The sequence below is a fragment of the Hypoxylon fragiforme genome (genome assembly GCF_022984875.1).
Source record: "Hypoxylon fragiforme strain CBS 206.31 chromosome Unknown GGS25scaffold_9, whole genome shotgun sequence".
Lineage (NCBI taxonomy): Eukaryota > Fungi > Ascomycota > Sordariomycetes > Xylariales > Hypoxylaceae > Hypoxylon > Hypoxylon fragiforme.
In genome coordinates this window covers 1305870-1320101 of record NW_026054764.1, presented here as the reverse complement: position 1 = coordinate 1320101, position 14232 = coordinate 1305870, and the positions used below count along the sequence as shown (strand labels likewise).

At 51.3% G+C, this 14232-nt stretch overlaps 6 protein-coding genes across 6 annotated transcripts; 2 read left to right on the top strand and 4 right to left on the bottom strand.

The window, feature by feature from the left end:
* Window positions 1-328: 328 nt before the first annotated feature.
* Window positions 329-2654, bottom strand: GGS25DRAFT_507162 (PIG-U-domain-containing protein). The gene is made up of 4 exons (XM_049262371.1): window positions 2329-2654; window positions 1985-2252; window positions 871-1907; window positions 329-696 (listed from the first exon to the last, which is right to left on the bottom strand). Exons 1-3 carry the CDS (start codon window positions 2480-2482, stop codon window positions 1052-1054), a joined length of 1278 nt encoding a protein of 425 aa, XP_049113056.1. The 5' UTR covers window positions 2483-2654; the 3' UTR covers window positions 329-696; window positions 871-1051.
* Window positions 2655-2915: 261 nt separating this feature from the next.
* On the top strand, window positions 2916-5146 carry GGS25DRAFT_507159 (Pescadillo N-terminus-domain-containing protein). Its single transcript, XM_049262370.1, has 2 exons — window positions 2916-3110; window positions 3203-5146. Exons 1-2 carry the CDS (start codon window positions 2989-2991, stop codon window positions 5094-5096), a joined length of 2016 nt encoding a protein of 671 aa, XP_049113055.1. The 5' UTR covers window positions 2916-2988; the 3' UTR covers window positions 5097-5146.
* Window positions 5147-5289: 143 nt separating this feature from the next.
* GGS25DRAFT_534620 (uncharacterized protein) lies at window positions 5290-8292 on the top strand. Its single transcript, XM_049265796.1, has 2 exons — window positions 5290-5742; window positions 5861-8292. The coding sequence occupies exons 1-2, from the start codon at window positions 5449-5451 to the stop codon at window positions 7871-7873; spliced, it is 2307 nt and encodes a 768-aa protein (XP_049113054.1). The 5' UTR covers window positions 5290-5448; the 3' UTR covers window positions 7874-8292.
* Window positions 8081-8973, bottom strand: GGS25DRAFT_525431 (haloacid dehalogenase; the record flags this gene model as incomplete). The annotated part of the gene is made up of 2 exons (XM_049264779.1): window positions 8081-8840; window positions 8924-8973. The coding sequence occupies 2 exons, from the start codon at window positions 8971-8973 to the stop codon at window positions 8081-8083; spliced, it is 810 nt and encodes a 269-aa protein (XP_049113053.1).
* A 542-nt stretch (window positions 8974-9515) lies between these two features.
* GGS25DRAFT_507149 (putative lipase/esterase) lies at window positions 9516-11252 on the bottom strand. The gene is made up of 4 exons (XM_049262369.1): window positions 11037-11252; window positions 10549-10907; window positions 10372-10432; window positions 9516-10297 (listed from the first exon to the last, which is right to left on the bottom strand). Exons 1-4 carry the CDS (start codon window positions 11097-11099, stop codon window positions 9698-9700), a joined length of 1083 nt encoding a protein of 360 aa, XP_049113052.1. The 5' UTR covers window positions 11100-11252; the 3' UTR covers window positions 9516-9697.
* Window positions 11253-11550: 298 nt separating this feature from the next.
* On the bottom strand, window positions 11551-12868 carry GGS25DRAFT_525429 (uncharacterized protein; the record flags this gene model as incomplete). Its single annotated transcript, XM_049264778.1, has 3 exons — window positions 11551-11597; window positions 11665-12019; window positions 12086-12868. 3 exons carry the CDS (start codon window positions 12866-12868, stop codon window positions 11551-11553), a joined length of 1185 nt encoding a protein of 394 aa, XP_049113051.1.
* Between the last annotated feature and the right edge of the window lie 1364 nt (window positions 12869-14232).

Here is a 14232-nt window from a genome sequence, read left to right as displayed (position 1 = left end):
GGCTAGTGTCGAGGTAGTTGAGGCTCATCGCTATAGACTTATATGCCTATATAGGCTAGTCAAGCAGGTAGATGGATATAGGAGTCTTGGGACTCTGTTCCATACTTACCTAGGGGGTACATACGCTAAGTACCTAAGGTAGTAGGCATTTGTGTTGCAAATAGATTGTCGTCGACTATATACCACTCCTATGGCCAGAAGCGCGATGCCAATAGGTCCCATGTGAACAGGTTATGTTTATTGTGCATGTGCATGTGCAGGTGCATGTGCATGTGCGTGTGGATGGATCACAGAACATTCAAGACAAACGACACATCGGTCGCCGCCGTGTCCCTATCTGCAGTCTATTATCTACATACTATGGAATAGGGGATAGGCATTTTCCGACCCTGACACCCACCCACCTTCATTGTTTGATCGAAGTGAGCGGAACTAACCGCATACTATAGAGATAATAACGTGGCCCCTGAGAGCAGACAGATAGGCGTATGATGCCTCCTTACATGCATCCCCGGGAAAAGGTAATATAAAACCTGCCATCATGTTGTTCCTATTAAGTCGCCTTACATAGGTACGATCCTCAGGGGTAGATACTAGGTCCCTGCGTATCCCTTGCGTGCCTGAGATGAGATGAATGAGTAGCTTCACGTTGAAGGTGTAGGTACATATGTCCTCGAAATGTTACCTAGTGCTCACCTGCCCAACACGTAAATCAGTTATCCATTGCACACCCTGACATGAGCCTTGAAAGTTAAAGGGGGTTCATGCCTGACGTTAGTACCTCGACTCAGGGGTACAGCTAAAACAACTAAAGCTCTCCAACCACTTGTACGTGGCACATCACCCACAATAAGAGATCAGAGCACTCACTCCAGAGGGAACTTATGCGTAACCTTAGAATTCTATAACGACTATGACATTTTATTTTGCCTTATGATTATAATGCTCCAGCCAAGTCTACTTTGTCTATCTCAGGGGCTTTGTTTCCCCGACAAAAATCGTACAAACAACGCTGATCAGGTTTGAAAGAATCGAGCACCAACGCGATCTACTAGATCTGTCGGATTTCCTTCCCCACCATCTCAGGGCGTTCAACCTCCCACTCGTCACGGAGTAGCGCAAATGCGAGGTCGCTAACAAGCAGGCTCTGGCCAAGACTCCAGACGAGGGTGATGGCGTAGAAGAAGTTTGCGTTGCCGCTGCCGGCGTAGATCCACAGGTAGTAGAAAGCAGGGCCCAAAAAGGTGGAATAGAGCACGGTGGACGTGGTCACGAAGGTGTACCGCAAGAGCGGGAATACGTGCCTGAATAGTGGCACCATGCCGAGGAATAGCGTCGTATCGGCAACGCTGGGGTAGGGCTTAAATATAGCAAATATGCCCAGGAGGAGTGTAAGCACGGCTAGTGGCTGCGGGCGAAGACGGATGGAGAGCCCGCCTACGTAGCACGAAAGATGTAGCCAGAAGACACCTAGGAAGAACGCACGGAAACTGTCAAACATCTCGACGAAGAAGTACCACCATAGCCCGACGTTTGGTGTAAGATCGGTCAATGTTAATTGGATACCGTAGGTTGAGGCTAGGAACTCCCAGGACCCGCTAAGGAGATAGGAGCCTAGAAATAAGATCGACAATTGGAGCGCAACTGCTGCAATATTGACGACAGAGAATTGTGGTAAGGACGATATCCTATTCGACGCGTGCTGCCTATCGTATGCTAGAAGTATCAAGGGTGGTAAGAGTAATATGGGGTACATCGAGAGGTAGGTCGCGAAGGATAGGGCCAGCATGGAGGTAAAAGGGTTGCCGGCTACGGCCTTTGCTATTGCGTGGAGGATGGCGCATGTGGTGAAGACATTAGTCGGACGGGCCATGCATGTCGCGATGGTGAAGGGGTTGAAAAGAAAGCTAGATAAATGCGCAGTCAGTAGAGAGCTACATGAGACTCATACGGGAGCATATAGGAGTATATAGAATGGTCATACAGAGCTGCGACAATGTAGCCGCTCCATTTTCTCTCTTTGCGAGCCGAGGTGAAGAGTCTCGATGCGCTCGCTTCGCCCGACTCGGCAATTTTGTATAGCGCATCGGCGCTTAGTAGATCGACTATTATGTATAGGATATATGCGAATATGGGATAGGTCGCTGGGTCTGGTAGCAGCGAGAAAAGTGGGAGGAGTAAAGGCGCCTGATGGTACACGCCGCCGTCATACGGCGAAACATTGTGATTATACAGGAACAATCCTTCTTGCACTGCATATATGGTGAGCTTCCGGATACATGTTTGCGTATATCTTACCCAAGTAAGTATGATTGGATTGCTACTTACGTCTCTTGAAGCTTGTCACGGCAGTTGAAAGCTCGACGCGAGCAGTCAACAGATCTGGAAGTCCAGGAAAGAAAGCGAAGAGTACTAATCGCAACAGAGCAGCAGCGGCATATAGACCGGCTGTTTCCTGGAAATGCATTTTACCGTGATTCATAATGTAATTCCATCGTCATAGATGGCTTAAGGAGAGGTTTAGGTACTCAAGTTATCAAAACTTGAGGATTATTGTAAATGTTCACACGAGTTGTCTGTGGTTGTTTGGTAGTATTAATGATTAATGAATGTCGGTGGTCAAATGTAGACAGGTACCTTTAGCAGTGGTCGGCAACTTTCAAGTTGTGCTCTGTGTCCTTTCTTGGCTCTTTCCAATTTAGCTAGCTGCGCGATTCTAGGCGAGGCAACCCTTGCCAGTTCCTATTTCAACGACAGCTAGTCTTATCGATAACTATGCTCTTACTATCAAGCTAAGCTTACTTTGGCATTAGCTTCAGACCCCAGAAAGCGGTCAAGACTGGCAAATCTTGGCTGGCAAAAAAAAAAGTTGAGGCCCCTCTAAAGCTTTTTTATTCGATAAAATAAATCATCGCCTTATCGCTTGATTATTTCCACGATCAGAAACAGAATCGACTCAAGACCAGCAAACATACTGGATTCGCAACAATGGGTAGAATAAAGAAGAAGGGCGAGGCTGGAAATGCCAAAAACTACATTACTCGAACACACGCTGTGAAGAAACTTCAGATCAGTCTTCCGGATTTTCGAAAGCTATGTATTTGGAAAGGGTAAGTGATTCTTGCATTTGGATTGAGCATTGCACATTGAGCATTGAACATTGAGAATCACAATAATCGTACAACTACTAACCGTACCTTAGTATCTTTCCGAGAGAGCCTAGAAATAAGAAGAAGGTCTCCAAAAGCTCCACGGCCTCGACTACCTTTTACTACGCCAAGGACATCCAGTATCTCTTACACGAACCTCTATTACAAAAGTTCAGAGAGCAAAAGGTCCTTGAAAAGAAGATATCTAGGGCCCTTGGTCGCGGAGATGTTGGTGACGCAAGCCGCCTCGAGCGCAATGCCGCGAGACCTGAGAAGACGGGCAAACCGCGATACACTCTTGATCATGTCATCCGAGAACGCTATCCTACCTTCGTCGATGCCTTGCGCGATCTTGACGACTGTCTCTCCATGCTTTTCCTCTTTGCCAACCTCCCATCTACATCATCAGTCCCCGCCAAGATGATTGCACGTTGCGAACGGTTGTGTCTCGAATTTCAACATTACCTCATCGTGTCGCAGAACTTGCGCAAATCTTTCCTATCTATCAAGGGTATCTACTACCAGGCGAATATCCAAGGCGAGGATATATTATGGCTTGCCCCTTACAAGTTCAACCAGAGAGTCATAGGGGACGTTGATTTCAGGATCATGGGCACATTCGTTGAGTTCTATATGACCCTTTTGGGGTTCATTAACTTCCGATTGTACACTTCCATCGGTCTCAAGTACCCTCCCAAGTTTGACCAGGCCAAAGACGATGAAGGCGGTGAACTCGGTGCTTTCAAAATTGAGGGCAACCTTGTGACTGCCCCTGCAAACGAAGCACCGGCACAAATAACGAGCCAGGAAGCGGAAGCTGGACCTGACCCAGAGACACAGGCTGAAGTGAACAAGCTTATTCGGCAAATGAGAGAGGCAGATGTTGATGCTGATCAAGTTGACACCGAGGCTGACAAGGACGAGGCAACCGACGCGATTGACAAGTTCGAGCCCGCTGCGCCGGGCGGTGATGTGCTTCCCCAACCTAGTTACTCAGGCGCTGAACCCGAGTTACTATTTGAGAACTGCACATTCTACCTATCCCGAGAAACACCGAGACAGCCGTTAGAGTTCATTCTTCGCGCGTTCGGCTGCAAGCGAATCGGCTGGGATGCGGTATTGGGTGAGGGGTCATACACAACGAACGAGCGCGATCCTTCCATCACGCATCAAATAGTCGATCGCCCAGTAATCCAGGCGACTAACCAGGATGATGCGGATGTTGAGGACAATCAGACATCTCAGAAACTTGCAGCAAACCAGAGGATGCCTGGGCGAGTCTACATTCAGCCACAATGGGTCTGGGATAGCATAAATGATGGTGAAATGAAACGACCGGATCTTTATGCTCCCGGAGCTCAATTGCCGCCGCATCTAAGTCCATTTGTACAGAACACCCAAGGGGCGTACGACCCGACAATACCACTGGATGAGCAACAAACCGAGGGCGAAGCCCTCGGAGATAGCGATGATGAGGTGGCTGAGGATGAGGTGGAGGGTGACGAAGATGAGGATGACCTTGCTGTGAAGAAGATGGCCGACAGCATGGATGTCGCGCAGTCTGATGATGATGACGGTGACAATGATTCATTTGGCGGCTTCTCGGAGAATGAGAAGGCTGAAAATGAGGAAGAATCTGAGGACGATGAGCAGGCGGCCGAGCAACAGTATCAACGGGAATTGGAAGCTGAATTGACGGGCAAGCCGATCAAACAGGCTCCTTCAAATGCGCAATCTAAAGCTAAGGCTGAGGCAAGGAAGAAGCTAGCTAAGCAAGCCAAAGATGAAGCAGAAGAAATGGAGAGAGCTAAGGGTATGCTTAGCAAGAAGAAGAGGAAGCTGTTTGAGCAGATGCAGTATACCAACAACAAGAAGAGTGCAGAAGATCTGAAGCTTAGAGAAAAGAGGAGGAAACTTGAGAAGGAGAAGGCTAAGACGAAGGCGTAAAAGGTTAGATAAATGTTGAATTAATACCAGAGAGTGCTTTTTGCGAGATATTATTTTTGTCTTGTGCATGAAAAAAATGAGTGAATATGATTGATGTGAATAACCTCATAATTGAGTTGTGCTTTTTGCTTAGCTTGGTCATGGTTGATAGTAGTTGTACAGTTTTGGTGTTAAGAGAATGGAGACTTTAAAATTCTCGTTGATGCTTTTCGGTTGTGAACTTTTCATCACTTTATTTCAAATCCTCAACTCAACACCTACCATCTACACAACCAATTTCTACCGCCAGGCAGCAAATGAAAAGGGGAGAAAAGAGAGGGAAAAACTTTAGTGTTCACTATATTGGCATGGCATGGCATCAGCAGTAGCAGACGATTCCGAAGCATACCAACCAAGCGACGAATCTGAAGATTTAATTGATGAACACGAATACGATGATGAAGATGAAGACGAGGACCGACCAAACCGATGGCGCGGTCCCAAGTCTACATGGCAACAGCATAACAGCGAGGAAATAGACACAATCGCCGCGCTCAAGGAGATCGGCGACAGGGATTTATCCGTGCATTTGTATACGGCGTTTGCGCTGAAGCAGAGGCATCGGAAGCGACAGGATAAGGTGGTGGGGGGACCGGTGGCAGGAAAGGTATATTGATTCATTAATCGGCTGATTGCAATAAATAGATCTCAGTGAATGCTTAGCGCAATTATTACAATTATTATAAGAGTGCATCACACACAAACATACTAATGGCAGGAAATAGGACATCAACGCGACGACCGGACAACTCGTGCAGCCAGATGACTGGCTGCCGCAACGCGGATGGACTGCCTGGCCGATGCTCGCGGACAAAGTCCCGCCACCGTTGCAGGATCACCCGAGGGCAGCAGCACGGTTGCACGATCCGGATGAGAGGTTCACGTTCAGGAAGCCTGTGCGCGAGATGCCGAGCTCGGCTTTGGAGGAGCTGCTCAGCGCGCAGGTCCTGAAGGTGGCTAAGGAAAAATTCAACGCTAGACCTTGGGCCAAACCGGATGTATCTAATGATGCTAGGGCAGAGGAAACGGAGGAGGTGGATTATGACGATGAAGAGGACTCGGAGGAAGACTTGGGGACGGAGACGGCGGGGTCTACATCTACGAGGTCTAAGTCTAGATCAAGATCAAGGTCCAAGTCTGTGAAGCGCGAGGATGCTGGTGGGGATGAGAGAATGGATATTGATGCTAAAGAAGACGACGAGCCTGAACTGCCGCCTCATCAACGACTTCTCCAGCCAACAATTTCGACCGATGACGATCTATCATATAGTCTTATGCGCCCGTCTGTCCGGCACATCCTTGCCAAGCTAGACGCAACACTTAGGGTTCTTCACAACGCCCAAGAAGCCACACTAAACTACCAGTCAGACTCCACAGACTCGGAGGCGTCGGACTCGTCACGCCCAGACAATCGGAGGGCAATATCCAGGCAACGCTCGCGGACCCCCGCCACTAGGAGTAAGACGCGAGGCAGACCCCCGGGATCCATGTCACACACCCCAGGCCGCGGGCGTTCGAGAGCGAGAGAGTATACAGCGCCGCCGCCAGAAACAGACGAGGAAAGGGGCAGGGCGAAAAAAAAGGGAGCAGGAAGGCCGAGGAAGACATACCCGCGCCTCGAAGGGGAGACAGACCGGGAGTTCGCAATCCGTGTCGCGAGACTACGAAAGGAGCCCAATCCCATATTCTCCGACGACGACGACGACGACGACAAGCAACTCAGGAGAGACAGCGGCAACTCCGGGGACGGCGAGGAAACGGCTGGCCCTTCGCCTCGCGCGCGAGCTAAGCGGAAGGGGGAAAGGGTTCCAAGTAATAACGGGAACGACCGTCCCTCGTCCCGTGCTTCTTCGACGTCTGCGACGGGCAAGCAGAGGGATGCAACGAAAATGCGAACCCGCGTCGGCCTCCGCGACTGGCGAGACGTGCTCGGCGCCGCGGCCCTAGCCGGATTCCCCGCCGACGCCGTCGATCGCGCCGCGCGGCGGTGTGCGGACCTCTTCGGCCAGAGCATGGTGCTGCACACCCTCCCCGAGGCCGCGCCCCCCGCCCGCAGAGGCGTACCCGGAAGAACGACTGCGTATGTGCCCGGGATGCCGTACCCGCCTCTCCTCGAGCCCGACGAAGAAGACGAAGGAGAAGAAGAAAACAATAACCAGGAGCTGCAGCTCCCTATCCGGCCAGCGCCGGGCGGAATGACAACGGACGGCGAAGCGGGGCCCTCGCGAACAATGGCAAGGCCAACGCGCTCCCGCAGCGTCTCCCGCCCCGTCGCATCGCGCAGCAGCCGATCCCGCTCCGTCGGGTCCGCGGCGCCGTACCACACGTGCACGGTCCCCGCGTGCCCGCGCGCCACCGAGGGGCAGGGGTTCGCGCGGAGGCAGAACCTCGTGCGCCATCTTAGGCTCGTGCATGGGGTCACTAGTACTGCCAAGAGGGGCGACGAGAGAGAGGAGGTGGACAGCGAGGATGAGATGCATGGCGCCGTGCATGTCGATGGGTTCTTGAAGACGATTACGATGCGTCAGGGCTGGAGGGCGGGTGATGTGGTAGAGGGAGGCAGGAGGAGGAGAAGGAGTGTGGGGGGGTATGGGAGCAGGCGGGAAAGTGGGAGGAGTAGAGGAAGAGAAAGGGGAGGTGGTGGTGGTGGTGGTGAGACTAGTGGGGCGGATGATGAGGGAGATGTGGTGATGGGTGGTGGAGGTGGAGGGGGAGGTGGTTCTGGTGAGTATTTGTAGGTAGGTAGGGACGTAGGTGGTAAGGAAGAGATATTGTATTAATGGTATGGAGTGTGCTATTTAAAACACCCCCCTTTCCCCCCCATTTCTCCCCATCCTGCTGTCACAAATTCCCTTCCTGTGTCCATTCTTGCCCATGGCCTCGAGTGTCACCCCTTGTCCACCCACCCACCCACCCATCAGCCTTCCCGAGGCTTCAAGGGTCCATCACGACTTCGCCAACGCCTTGATAGCAAACTGCCTCTCGACCTCCTCCGCGAAGTCCCCCAGCGTCTCGAACCGCCACCCAAACCCCACCTTCTCCCTCAGCGCCGCATAGTCCCCCCCAATCCCCTGGCCCCCCTTCCTGTCGCCCCCCCGCGAGATCCACACGCTCGGCAGGCCCAGCTCCTTCGCCGGCACGTGGTCCGCGATCAGGCTGCGCGCCACGTGCAGCAGCTCGTTGCTGTCCTTGTCCACGCCGAGGTCGCTCTTCGCGCGCGCGAACAGGTACGCGAACGGCGCGTGCGAGGGCTTGTACGCGCCGATGTCCTGCGCCGTGTAGACGGCGTCGAAGGTCGCGGGCGCGAGCTGCCGGCCGACGGTGGCGGCGATGTTCCGGTTGTCGACGTTCGAGAGGATGACCAGCTTGTAGTGCCGGTGCAGCGTCTGCAGCGCGGCGACCGTGTCGCCGAACGCGGCCCAGGTCCCGGGGGAGTTGCCGAACGGCTCGGCGATGCTGTCGGAGAGGCCGGGGAGCTGCAGGTCCTCGATAGCGAACTTGCTGATGCAGGTCGCGAGGAGCTCGTTGTATGGCATGCTGGGGTGGCTCCGCTCGTACGCGTTGGTGATGGTGTGCAGGCGTTGCATCGCTTCGGTGGGAGGGTCGGTGTTGAGGGGGTGGGTTGGGGGAAGCTGCGAGGTTAGGAGCCGCACGGTGTTCTGCCAGCCGGTCTCCCAGTCGATGAGGGTGCCGTAGCAGTCAAAGCTAAAGAGGTGGTGTTAACGTCTTTTTTTTTCTTTTTTTTTTTTGGCTAATGCGTGTGGGATGGAAAAGGGGCTTCCATATACCTTAGAGCCTTGAAGCCCGTCAAGTCGGGGTATTTGTCCTCAGGTGCCATTCTCCGTATCTTCTTGGTTTGTTTTCTTTCTTTTATGCTGGATTATGTCGTAAAATGGCTCGAAATATTTGAAGATATCTAAGGTAATGATTAATGTTTCTTGCATCCAAACAAGATTCTTTGGCTCGTTTTCCTTGCGTCACTCGCCGCTTTTATGTACGTTTGCCATTACATCACCCTGATCGAAGTCAGGGGTAGGTGATTACCTTTGTACTATGTCGTCGTATAAAGATCCGATGCCGTCTAATAATGCGGAGATGCAGCGAATCATAAGCCTAATAATAGATATTTGGCTCCTCTAATTGCCACATTAAGTAGGTAGCTGCCCCAGGTCTTTTACAGTGTGACGACAAGGGCGCGAATGATCACCGTAAAGCGGAGTTGGGAGGGTAGCTTCGAACGATCCTTCAACGCCCTTTCTATGAATCCTGGTTATGGATATAAAGCTTGAAAGTACAAGGGAATACTATATATATCATGCAAATATGACGAGGGGGGGGGGGGGGGGGAGATCTATTTATACATCTTTTGTGGGCAATTTAGGAGGTCATTCAAATCTTTACTTTCTAGAACTTCCAAGGTTGCGTGAATCGGTCGCACCTAGGCCAGGAAAAGGGGTGTGACAAGGAGGTCAATGGTGAAGTAGAGTAATGAATCGTGAACCATTTCATTATACAGATCGTGATTTAAACACATCCATGCGTTCACCTTTACCGCTCGCTTCCTACGTCTTCTTCTGCTCCAACAACCACCTCACCCCGCTCAGCGTGTCCTCCACAAACTCCCGACTCTTATCCATCTGCGGCCAGTTCATCCAAAAGCAGTGGTAAAACCCCTTATACAGATCCAGCCTCGTGCGCACGCCCGCCTCCTCCCTCAATATCTTCTCGTAGATCAGCCCCTCGTCCCTCAACGGATCCGCCCCGCACACCTGGAAGTACGCGGGCGGCAGGTCGCGGTGCGCGCCCTTCGCGGCGCCGTACAGGAACGGCACGAATCGCGGGTCGGCCCACGACGCGTGCAGGACGCTGTGGATGAGCTCCAGCGCCTGCGCGCCGTTCGCCATCCGCATCACGGCGTCCTGGCTCGTCGTCACGTCCGGGTGCGAGAGGTACTCGGCGCGGTACTTGGGCGAGACGAGCGCGGGCGGCGTGAAGCAGAGGATGGCTGGGACGCAGAGGTACTGGCCGGTTAGCGGCGGGCTGAGATTCTCGTCACGTGCGATGTGCGTGAGAACGGCGCTGATGTTGCTCCCGGCTGAGGCGCCGCCGACGATGAATCCGAGAGAGGGGTCGGCGCCGAGGGATGTTGCGTTTTGCGCTACCTGTTAAGGGGGGCTTATAAGTACTAACTACATAGGGGTAAGTGTATGGTAAAGGGAAAGGGGTAAAAGCTTACCCATTTCAGCGCATCCCAGCTATCTTCAATCCATGTTGGGAACGGATGCTCTGGTGCTAGTCTAGTAGTACATATCCTCTATTAACTGCTTGTTGTTGTCGGTTGAGAAGGGTTGACATTGAAAAGTTACCCCTTGACCACTTTTCAACAAGAGTTATCTCCAGGGCTACAACTTACCGGTACTCGACATTGACACACACAGCCCCTAGCTCCCGAGTAAAATTCCGACAATTCGTCTCCTCGTCAGTGAGATCACCCATGCTCCATGCGCCCTCATGGTACGCGACGATCAACGAGCTGCCCCCCGCCGGTTTTTGGACGGGACGGTAAATGCGCGCCGTGATCTCAGAGCCGTCGCGCACGGGGATCTTGCGGTCTTCCTCGCTGACCTGGTCCGGGATAGGGCCAGGTATGTAGCGGAGATGGTGCTTCTCGGCTAAAGTGGTGGCCCGGTGCGCGCGCATGGCCGCGTAGGAGGAATCCCCGTAGTACGGGTCGGTGGGCAATGGGTCTCGCAGAGGCTCACTGGCTGCTATCTTGGAATTTTTTTAATACATTAGCGAGTCTTCGCATACCTCCTTATTACATCGGTAGGTACCTAGGTATATATCTTTTGTATGAGATATGATGACATATAGGTACTCTTAAATGAGATGGCCACTCACTGCTGCCATGGCCGGATCCACGATGGCGTACGATTCCAGCTCTTCCTTAGTCCGGCCCACCATTGTGAGCCTCTGAGTTTTATTTATGAAATCGTAAGGAAGTGAATGTAATTCTATTACAACAGGTATATCATAAAAGCTCAACCAGCAATATCATTTACATCGATAGATGAAGGAGTAAGAGTTTTTTATCTTCTGAATGGCTACCTAAGTAGGTAGGTATCCATAAGATATATTAATCCCCGCAGTGGAATCAAATGGGGGTTGACCATAAGCAGAGACATGTCTGGGCAGACGTACCCCTGTAACATAATACTGCAATACTGCATACTACTAAGCATGTATGTCTTCGATTACTCCTGCAGCAAGCCGCAAGTTAAGCCATACACAGTGAGCAATGAAGTGTGTTTGCATTTGTTAACCTCGCCCTTAATATCAAACTTTCTCATTTTCCTAGATAGTACCTATCGTCTGGCTCTTGACGTTTGTATGGCAAAGTCCAACCGTCTTGCCATCATTTATCCGCAATACTACTTAATATACCTAGTAATGCCGCCGTCACTGTCACTCGTTAGCTACATATAGGTATTGAAGAGACTAGGGTCTCTCTGTTAAGGGGGGAACCTACAACCTCCCGCAGTCACGACAAACGAAGCAGTACCCCAAGCAGTCTGTGTGGTTGCCAGGTCTGACCAATTGCTCGAGTTGAGGTATATGCCGATCGCCAGACTCAGCAGTACGGGCAGGAGCACTACGACCGATATCCTAGTTGAGGACCAACCTAACACGAGCTCGAGCGAATATGAACCGTGCAGCACATCATGCGAGTTGTTGTTCATCACTTGGTGGATCCATTTTGCCCAGTTCCGCGAAATATAGTTGGGGGTCAGCCACTGTTTGTACGCGTCCAGAAGCAGCTGCAAATCTGCCACCCCGTTGCTGTCAAGCCTGATCCGTTCGTGGGTTCCGTTTTTGGGATTACACTAAGTATGCGATAGGTAAATACGTATATTAGAATACGAAATGCCTTCAGCAGGAGAGATACGCACATGGTATAGTCTAAACTCTTTGATATGCCTGAGAGAAAACAAGCTGCGGGTCAATCCGCGCAGACGAAAGGCCGCCCATTGGAGTTTCCAGAAGAGGTGACTGGGGTTCTCGACGAAGACAACCATCTCCCGCGGAGTGGTATAGCCGCGTGGGAATATACCAATGACCACGTAAACTGGCTGAACCTGGTTATCGATCTCAATGACTGAAGCCCGGACAATGCCGAATAAGCAATTTCTGACGCCCCAGTCTTTTATACGGGTTGTGGCCTGCGTATCTCCGTCGGGCTGGCTGGCAGCCGCTGGGGTGGAGCGAGCTTCTACACTGCTCTCCTCGCTCTCTCGGAAGACTGGCAACGCTCTCTGCTCTTCTAGTAAATTCCTAAACATAGGAGGGTAAGGGAACGTCGAGTACACGGAGTGTTCGACATGTACGTCAAGCCCAATCGGCATATCGCTGATTATCTTTCCAAATGGGTCGATTTTGCTCTTCATATTTCCTAGTTGAGAGCGGATACACTCATTCCTCTGCCCGAGGACGTTCGTGTATGATAATTTGCCCAAGCCCACATTGAGATACATATGCCAGCTTCTCAAGGCGATGGGAACAGTCGGGGCGCGCTGCGACAAAGAAGTCTTGGAGGATGCGGTACCGATATCTGCATGCTCATAAACATGATGACTCTGGTCCTCGGTCTCTGTATCTGCATGCTCATAAACACGATGCCTCTGGTCCTCGGTCTCTGTACCAATGTCTCTCTGTGTAATAGTGGGGGCTGCCATAATAGATATTCCTCTCTCCTGTGCACTAGTAACTGCTTGAAGATGAGTGTTGAAAACTAGGGAAAGTTACAGATTAAATTGCATACTGCAATAACCAGAAAGATTGGGGCTTTGGAGTAGCTTATAAGGGGACTTTTCAGCTTTCAGCTGCTGATATCACGTTGCGGCAGCCTCCTTCTTTTGGAGCACCACCATGTGACGTAAAATCCATCTTACAGGGACTGAGATTGAGATCTATCAGGCCAAGATCTTCACCATGAACACTTGAAATAAACCCTTTCGCAGGAGTTATTGTTGACACGCACCTCTCGTACCTTACTAGCAGGAAAAGACCAGCCATGTGCCCCGTAGGAGATGCAGGGAAAGCAATGGATTTTTGGTACAGAGGTTTTGCCTTCGATGAGGCTTATTATAGGAACCTTGGAAGTAAGTGGCTACATAATTGAAGTGATAATCCAGCCTCAGGTAGAAGCGACCCCTTGCAATTTAGCGAAGGTATCGAGGAAGGCTCCCGGACAAAAGTACTTAGCTCACCAGCGTGGCCACGCCTCAAGTGGTTGAGGGGTATCCGGCAGGCAGATCCCCTACCTTAGCTGCTTACCCTGCTTCGATGTGAGCCCAAAGTCATGCCTCAGCAAAAAGCCAATCAATACTATAACCCCGGTTAACCATTATTGACCAACCCGCGCAACTCGGGCCCGACATACCCACTTATCTCGGTAAGCCACCGAATTTGCGGTCTGCAGGGGACCTACCGCAACAGCCATGGGACACTAGCGGGCGGCCCATTAATCAAGGGCCGAGCTGTGTGTCCGTATAAGGCCGCCCTCATATCTAGTATTGGTACCAGGCAATGGTGAAAATGGTCTTGGCATAAGAGGGTAGGTTAGTGGGCGGTCGCCAGTGTATCTTGGTTGCAGAATACTTGCAGGACTTCGTACTGGCTCGAGCAGCAGCGGGTTGTGATGAATACCTAGATAGATAGGTACGTTAGGTATTAGGGTAGTGCGTGATACTTGATGGTTTAAAAAGATTCCTTTTCCCAGCGAGCGATAACACAATCTTACCATTCAAGTTATACGGCGGCCCCAAATCAGGATGTGTGTGAGATTCATTTACCTTTTCCTCCATGTCGTAAGAAGATAGCGTCGAAGTAAGACTAGTGTCCATGACCACTTCATCGGCAATGCACGACCTATTGCATCACCAGGAGACAACATAGCAATTAAACGAAGCTATTACACATAACACTTTTGTTCTATGTTTGGATTGAGTCGAACTTGCGAGTTTGAAGCCATCAATCATCGCCGTTGTTGACTGCAGCCTAATAGTATGCCCCAACCAGCTACTTAAGCTTAGTACCC